This window comes from Dryobates pubescens, chromosome 4 (assembly GCF_014839835.1).
Source record: "Dryobates pubescens isolate bDryPub1 chromosome 4, bDryPub1.pri, whole genome shotgun sequence".
NCBI lineage: Eukaryota > Metazoa > Chordata > Aves > Piciformes > Picidae > Dryobates > Dryobates pubescens.
In genome coordinates this window covers 21611932-21621006 of record NC_071615.1, presented here as the reverse complement: position 1 = coordinate 21621006, position 9075 = coordinate 21611932, and the positions used below count along the sequence as shown (strand labels likewise).

Below are 9075 nucleotides of genomic sequence, written 5' to 3'. Positions count from 1 at the left end.
CCTTCTATTTTTCCTCCCCTTTCCTGCAAACTGTAAAAACCCAGTGCTTGCACAGAAGCACTTGGCACAGTAATACAGAAGCAAATTTTTTCTAAGGCACAAAATACTTCTCCCTAATAGTGCCTTAACCTTTAATACCCCTCTCTCCCAGGACATCCCTTTCCACGGTGCAGTGCCAAGGCAGACACGGACAGCGGAATAGCGCTCCTCTAGGCATGTTTAGCACCATCGCAGTTTCTCTTCAGGAAAATGACAGCTGCTGAGCAGCTTGGCAGGTTACAGCCTGCTTTGTGTCATGCAACTGTTTCAGATACCCCAGCAGCTACTGAATGGTTGTGGCGGGAATGAAAGCACTACAGATAAAATTGCTGCAGTCACAGCCAAAGTGAATCTTTGGGAAGTACCTTAAAGATCAGCAAATCACATCTAAAAATGACTTGTGAGCTCATTGTGATTGAAGGCACATCTACAGCCTCTTTTAGCAAATTTTCACCAGTCTTAAATAACTTCACAGAAATTAACAGCATATAAAAAACCTCCAAGAACCCCAAGGAACAACTCTCACCTTGAAGGAACCACCCAAGTGATAAACCTTTTGTTTTCACAGTACATGGATTCAATCACTTTAAACTCATCTCCAGTTCATATCTGACCGTAAAAATAATTTGCTTCTCACTTACCAGGTATCTCAGACTTTCTTCATTCACTATGAAGGTACATCCCTTGCCAATACACCACAGGAGAAAACACAGATGATGGGTGCTGACATTGAGATGTATGAACATTAGAGCACAGAGGCTAAATTGTGTGCTTCATTGTTTCAGATTAACTAATTTTTAGGCCTTGCTCCCTTCTACTAAATGGTTTTGATTAACAAGTGGGACATACATGGCAGTTTAAAGGGACTGAAATTAGTATCAGGGCTTGACATAAACTCTTAACTTTAAGCAATCTGAAAACCAAGCATATCTGAACACAAGTCACAAATACTGGTATTGTTGATACATCACCAATTATTTGTCTTACAAGACAACTGTGGTATTAGCATCTGAAGAATGCCAGGTCACTACCTAAAGAATGGTGGTAGGGTTTTAGCAATATGGAGTAATTTAAAGGATGTGAATAGCAATTTGTCTTTAAAACCCTGATTTATATAGGAAAATTTGTCTAATTCTTTCTCATTTTTCACACTCAAGACTGTGTGATTTTGTTCACTACCAACCACTTCAACAGCAGACTGCTTTAAAATGTCACCAACCAGCCTACTTCAAGTAACTGGGTAAGTATTTCAACTGGCATTGGGTATGGTGTACTGAGCACAGCCTGTGTGTTCCTGGGAAACACTAGAACCCAACGCTTGGACATTCAATAAACGAGACGGACAACAATTCTTGGTGAGAAACAAACATGAACTTATGATTACAATTTAAAACAGATGTTTAACCATTTGCCAATTGTAAAGAATTGGAACAAGGACACAAAGTCAGACATCACTAGAAGTTCATTTTATTTCTGAGCCTTCTGGGCCTTCTCTGACTTGGGGGCCTTCTCTGACTTTTGTGCTTTTTCTGACTTGGGTGCCTTCTCCAGCTTGGTCGCCTTCTCTGACTTCTCTGGCTTCTTACCCTTTTTAGAAGCCATCTTCTGGAGCTTCTTCATTTCATGCTTGATGATCCTGTTCCTCTGTAAAGGAAAATGTTTACAATTCATCAGAATGAAAACGATAAATACTGTACCTTAGATTTTAAGCCAGGGGAGGTTTAGGCTGGATGTTAGGAAGAAGTTCTTCATAGAAAGAGTGATTTGCCATTGGAATGTGCTGCCCAGGGAGGTGGTGCAGTCACCATCACTGGAGTGTTTACGAAGAGACTGGATGGGGTGCTTGGTGCCATGGTTTAGTTGATTAGATGGTGTTGGGTGACAGGTTGGACTCAATGATCTCAAAGGTCTCTTCCAACCTGGTTAATTCTATTCTTCTATTCTTTCAGATTCTGCCTTTTTTTGATAATCACCCTTTGCTAACCAATTATAGTTGTTACAGTAAAAAAGGAAAAATTGTTACTGTGCCATTACATTAAAATGTCCAACCTAAACCCACTCTGATCTACTCCATGGACAACATCATTGTGGCTGCAAACTTGGGCACTTCAGTATTTCATGGGTAATGACTTTTGATATAGAATAAAATACCCATCAAGAATACCTGATTTCATCAGGTGGCAATTCTTTCCTCAGCTCTAACCTGGAAGACTGACATACAGATCATGGGTTTAAGTTTGCCCAAATACTGTAGAGAATGTGGTGGCCAAAGCAGCATGAAAAATTCCAGGGATTCACATACTTGGTGTTACTCAATAACCCAAGCCAACTACCAAGGTAAGGCCACCCTGTGTATGTGACTAAGGTGAAAGCCACGTGCATTGTTCCCCTAGAGAAGAAGTGACACTCAAACACTCACCATTTTCTTTGCTTTCATAACCTTGTAGCGATCAAAGTCAGTCATTTTGGCCTTCTGTTTGAAAAGAATCAGTAATGAAGCTCCTCACGTATACACACAGGCAAGCAGTAAAACTTAAGTGCTGGAAAGCATGTCACAATCCCCCCCAATTAAGTTTAGCTGCATGTCTGGAACTAGTTCACCTTTGCTTATGCAGGAAAAAAGGTGGTTATGGATATCACTAAAACCATCATCACTGCCAAAATACAAGAAGCTGAAGCTAGGTAGGCAGCAACTTTCAAAAGTATGTGCCTTGTTTCTCTTTTATCTTAGCCAACAATTGAAGATGCACGCTTTACTAGATTGCATCTAACCTTCCTAAGCAGAAGCAGTACAACTACAGCTTCTCAGCTGCACCCTGTGACAGGACTAGGGGCAACAGGTATGAGCTGCAGCACAGGAAGTTCCACCTCAACACGACGAGGAACTTCTTCACTGTGAGAATCACAGAGCACTGGAACAGGCTGCCCAGGGAGTTTGTGCACTCTCCTCTGGAGACTTTCAAGACCCATGGGGATGTGTCCCTGTGTGACCTGCGCTAGATTCTACGGTCCTGCTCTGGCAGGGGGGTTGGACTTGATGACCATCAGAGGTTCATTCCAACCCCTAACATCCTGTGATCCTGTGAACATGTATTACTCATCCAGTGAAAACCTACCTTTTCTCGGGCTTCTATCTTCTTTGCCCATCTTGTGGCTGCCCACTTCTCATTTATATTTTCCTTCTCCCAGGCACGTCGCACACACTTCTGACGAGCACTGCAATAGAACAGACAAAATTTTATTCACTCTTCATGGAAAAAAAAAAATCTCTGATGTTGGCCCATCAAATTTCATACAAAAGAAAATCACTTTTCTGTATTGCTTCAGATATTTACTTGAAGTCAATGCCACATACATCTCTGTGGCCTCATTAACATTCTGTTGCACAGATCCTTTGCTAGGACCAACAGATAAGCAACTCCAAGAGGCATACTCACACGCTGTTCCTACCACTGCTTCAGAACCAGAAAGGCAGCCATTTTTGTTTCTAAATTACAGAAAGTTGTAGTAACTAAGCTGAAAAGAAGTTCAGAACAAGTTTAGCCTCCTGCAATTCCCATTCTGTAGGCAGGAAACAGATATAATGCATGAAGTGACCTAAGCAGCAGCAAAGTACAGCTGCACAGTATATACTGCAACTGCCTTCCCCCACACCCTCCACCCCACAAATCCCTGCAAGTTAGTTGCCAATGCCTTTGCTCCTGAAGAGCAATTATCAATCAATACTGGTAATGAAACCTTAAATGTATTCAACAGGCTGCCAAATTTGTACTATGTACATGCTAATCCATTCTCTTAACGTTGCATGAACATTCTACATTCATTAAGCATTCAAGTGGTATCACTCATCAAGTGACAGCATGTTTTTCACAGAGGTTAAAAAGAGCCACCAACAACTCACCTGTGTGGGAATTTGAGAACAAAATCAGTCAGCTGCATGCACTTGAAGGGCATGGCCTGCCTTCTGACACCACTGCAGGGGCCATCAACTAGTGCCTGAAAAAATGAAAACAAACATGGGGGGTTTGGTTGTGGTTTATCCATCATGCTCAAAACAGACAGCAGTTTCCTAATAATGATCCTAATGAACAGCATCTTGGCAACAGCAGTCCACAACAAAAGTAAATATCATGCAAACAAAAAGTGACAATGTTTTAAGTCTTGTGCATACAACCCAAGCTTTACATACAGAATTTTAAAAGATTCATCTTGGAGGGGCATCCTTGCCTGCATCAGGAATAGTGTGGCCAGCAGGAGCAGGGAGGTCATTCTGCCTCTGTACTCAGCACTAGCTACGTCACACCTTGAGTACTGCGTCCAGTTCTGGGAGCCTCGGTTTAGGAATATGTTGAGTTGCTGGAACGTGTCCAGAGAAGGGCAACAAAGCTGGGGAGGGGTTTGGAGCACAAGCCCTATAAGGAGAGGCTGAGGGAGCGGGGGTTGCTTAGCCTGGAGGAGGCTCAGGGGAGTCCTTACTGCTGTCTACAGCTACCTGAAGGGAGGTTGTAGACAGATGGGGGTTGATCTCTTCTCCCAGACAACCAGCACCAGAACAAGAGGACACAGACTCAAGCTGTGCCAAGGGAGGTTTAGGCTGGATGTTAGGAAGAAGTTCTTCATAGAAAGAGTGATTGGCCATTGGAATGGGCTGCCCAGGGAGGTGGAGTCACCATCACTGGAGATGTTTAAGAGGAGACTGGATGAGGCACTTGGTGCCATGGTTTAGTTGATTAGATAGTGTTGCATGATAGGTTGGACCTGATGATCTCAAAGGTCTTTTCCAACCTAGTTAATGCTATTCTATACAATTCGAAAAAGATACTGAGGCAAAGTGACATACTACATTCTTTTCCTGAAACAGTAAGTGAAAGAAACCCCCAGCCCAAGCACTTGCTTTAAACATATATTAACCTCATTCTATTCATCACTTGTCCACTTCTACTCATTAGAAATATTGGAAAAATAGGAAAAATCCATTCACAAAGAATATCCCTTGAAATTGATGCAGTCTTAGTGTAAAAGCTTCTGTTAAGGCAGAAAAGTGAAAATAAAGGTACGGCTCTCATAACTTACCCTGTTTTGGTCAATAACATCCACAATGGCCACCAGCTTGCCAGCATGTGGCCCAAAGGAAATAAAAGCAACTCTGCCAATCTCGACGAAGCGTTTGAACACCTGGGCGCAGCAAAAAAGTTAAGTGAGAACATACCCAAGGCCATTATTAGGTTCAGTGCTTTCACAGCCTTTAGAACACTTCCCCAAGCTCTTCTAGCTGCACAGAATCCTTTCGCTTGAGCAAAAGACCCCGGGTAACGCATTGAACTGTTCGCTAGCTCTGGCCCCGCGTGGACGCCGCAAGCAGGTGAAGGAAGGGGCGCCAGCGAGAAGCGGTGAGCCCTGCGAACGCAAACAGCCAGGGGCAGACACGGCAGCTCCGACTGTAGCAGGAGCTGGCCCCCGAACGCGACCCTGCGCAATCCCAGCCGCGCCCGACCACGGCCGCACGCGGGGCCCGGCCCCAGCCCAGCGCGGGTGGGGTGACTGCGGCCGGCAGCCACCGGCCGCTTCCCTCCCCGTCGCCCAGCCAGGCGCAGGGGGGACACGGGTGGGAGGGCGCAGACAAGGGAACAGGGACATAAGGCAGAGGAGGACATGGGGATCCCGCCGGGGCGCCAGGGCACGGAGGCCCCGGCCACCCGCACGTACCATGATGGCCGCTCGCGAGCAGAAAGGGAGGAGCCCCGCTGCCGGCGGCCGGAAACTGCCTGCGCGGCGAGAGTGCGCGTGCGCGGGGCGGGCCCACCCTCCCCTGCAGCCAGCCGAGCCTGCGTGCACCGGGAGTCTGCCGGCGGCGCACAGCGCGCATGCGCCCCGGGGGAGCCACGTGCAGGCGCGGCGTGCCTCTCTCCGCGCATGTGCGGTGAGTCGCGGTAAGCTGGGGGAGGGACGCGCTCAGGTGTAGGTGGTCTTGGTTCTGCTGTTTCCCGGTATGGTGCTCGCTGTGTGGAAGTGCTGCTGTCGCTGGGCTTGTGCGGTGTGTGCGGGGCCGAGGCGCTGCTCGAGCGAGCTGCGCTTCCTCCCGAATGTGGTGGGGGTAAGTATAGCCTCGGTTGTATGACCTGGCCCCTGGACAGACTGAGAAGGTGGCCCGGTGGCAAAAGGATGCTGGAGAGCACAGCAAATCCCGAGGCTGTGTGCTGGTGAGTTAGTTGTGTTTGAGCTCAGGAGGCTTGGCAGTGCACAGCCAACACGGTATGAGCCTGACTCCAACCGCAGAGTTTTGTTGTTTGGGGTTTTTTGAACCATCAATAAGACTTGCGGAAAATAAGAATTTGTCACAAGCTCCTGTAGTGTTCCTGACACCCATCTTTGCCTCCTTTAAAAGTAATGGCTAATATCTAACAAGGGCTGGGTCCCCATTCTTCTCAAACACTTTTTATTCCAAGCTGTTTCATACTTTCGGGGCACAAGGACTGAACATTTAAAGGGCCTGATTCCATGTCGATTAAATTCCATCTGCACCAATCATGTCCTGCAGTGGAGTAAATGGGTGTGTTCACAAGATGATCCTAGTGTTAGGTAGGCACTTAGGCATGAATCAAACATCCATGCACAGATTGAATCTGGCTGCAGAATGTAGAACATAATACATATCTTTAATAATTATTTCTTTGCATCAGGTTCAAAATCCATGATAACACTGTGTTAGGACATGATTTTGCAACCTGGTCATTCCTCATTATGCCAGCTATTCTCTGCACACTGAAGGGCTTTGGTATCTGAGCACTAGCTTTAGGGTCAAGGATGCACAAGGGATCCATAAAGCTACAAGCAAAGAGGTGAAGTACGTAGTAGTCCATGGTGAGAATGATCTAACAAGTCTGATTCTCTTCTAATTGCCCCATAAACCTCTCCCTTGGAGTGGCTTATGTAGTCCACCTGAGACCTTGTCACTGAAAACAGGCTGTGTCAGAGTGTGAGACAACAAAGAGGGAAAGAGAATCATGTTTGTTTATGAAATAGATGAGAAGTATTTAAGGCTTGCCCCAAGTCACTTGGATTCTATGGGACCCAAGCACAGGTTTCTCCATCCCATTTCACGTCTCGCCAGACCAGTCTGAATTTCACACTTTCCCTGGGAAGGTAAACTGCATGAAGGGAAGAATACAGCACTTTTGCTTATTCTATATGATTCTTGAAAGCATGTTTAGCTGCTGCCCTCTTCCACAACCATCTGATGGGTAGGAATCACACACTACAGGGTTCATCTCTCTTTTTCCTTTTGAAACAGACATGCCCAGGAGCCTGACAATACAAACCATGAGAGCCTCCACCTGGCTGCAAAGCAGTAAGAGCCTCTGCAGCTAGGCAATAAATTTCATTCCACTGACTCCCTGGGGTGCAACAAGCCTGACCAAGAAATATCACTGTTTCAAAAAGCAGATCTTTCAGCTCATTAATTCCCAGGTTCCACTTCAATCCTATACACTCCTGGCACCCAAAGAACTATCTGCAATACCAGTCTAGTCAGTTTCTTAGAGAACTGTTAGGTGATGAAAATTTCATTTGTAGTTATCCAGGTGATACCTACTCTGATCAGCTAAAAGGTGAAAGGCTCTACAAATACTAGCCAGCTACCATGCCACCAGGTTCTGCTTCAAGTAACCACTTGAGCAAAGATTTTTTTTTGAGTGTATTCCTCCTCCTTGAAAGAGAGATGAACATTTGAGACTTCTACTACAGTGATACTGAATCTGCTCAAGACCTATTGAATATAATCACAGCTCACAATTCCAAATGTAAGCTTTTAACTTAGATACTTTTAGAGCTAACTTTTTTTTCCTCAGCTAACTGGGGGGCTTTAAGACCTACTTCCATCCTCCCTTACATTTCCCAGCCTTCTTCCTGAAGACAACAGATTTCCATCCCAAGGAGCAGTGGTACACTTAACCAATGTGTGACTGACAATTTAAATTTTCTTCTTCCTTCTCTTTATCCCACCCTGATGGTGGCTCTGAGAGTGCCTGTTATTTCCCTGAAGAGGTACTCATTTTGGAGAAGCACTTTTGGGCCAACTTTTGAGTCACTCTTGAAACTCCTCAGAACTTGTGTGGGTTCTCTCTATGTGAACTGGCTCATGCAGCTTCAAGAAGTGGTGATCAGTGAAGAAGCGTGCCAGATGTCAGGCCTAAGATTAACCTGTAATTAAAACCCCAGAAATGACAGATGATCTGGCATTTCAAGAGTGAGAGATTTCTGTATGCCTTGTAGAATATGGCATATTCCTTGTTGAATATGGAACATGTATGCCACTACAGCCTGCTGCCTAAGACAAAGTGGTTGAATTAAAATTCTCCAGAGCTGTTATATTTTTGATCAAGTTGCAATTCAGATCGCCTTTGGCTGCCCTTTAAGGACAAGCAATGCCTTCCTGCTTTGAAATGCTCTGCTTGGAACTGAGAGCAGAAGTAAACCCTTATCCTGGGCTAGCAGCTATTAAAGAACCGAACAACTATTTTTTCCCTGCCTTTTCCCTCTGCTTCAGCTTTCTCACTGAGGATTTCCATCATCTCTGCTTAAACACCAGCAGGAAGAGATAAAGGCCTGGTGATTTCCTAATACTCAAGAACTGCACCATCTAACTAATGGACTAGATTTGTCAGACAAGACAGGGAGAAAACACTACCCAAGCAAAGTTTCAAAGTTCTAGTTTCTAGTCTAGTAGAAGGAAGAAAGGATGGAGGGGTGGGGGTGGGAAGAAGTGATGGGAAATGTTTTTTTTTGGGGGGGGATGGTGTTACAGTTTGAAATGTCCCACTTTGCCTCTTGTGTGTAGCAGAATACCATGACTGTTGTACTCACTCACCAGAAGCTAAATAAAAAGCAAGGTAATGATAAACCAGGTTTTGTGTCATTAATAGTGCGCTTGCATCTTTTTTCCTGCTGCAGCTGGGCCAACTAAATAGACAACTGCCCCTTCCCCTATCAGCTGCTTGTCCTTCCCTTGCAAGAGTGTACCCCTTGCTCACACAACTA

The 9075-nt window shown here is 45.3% G+C and overlaps 1 protein-coding gene across 1 annotated transcript; it reads right to left on the bottom strand.

The window, feature by feature from the left end:
* Positions 1-1388: 1388 nt before the first annotated feature.
* RPL14 (ribosomal protein L14) lies at positions 1389-5850 on the bottom strand. The gene is made up of 6 exons (XM_054161371.1): positions 5746-5850; positions 5113-5214; positions 3941-4035; positions 3156-3255; positions 2459-2512; positions 1389-1683 (listed from the first exon to the last, which is right to left on the bottom strand). Exons 1-6 carry the CDS (start codon positions 5746-5748, stop codon positions 1507-1509), a joined length of 531 nt encoding a protein of 176 aa, XP_054017346.1. The 5' UTR covers positions 5749-5850; the 3' UTR covers positions 1389-1506.
* Positions 5851-9075: the final 3225 nt, after the last annotated feature.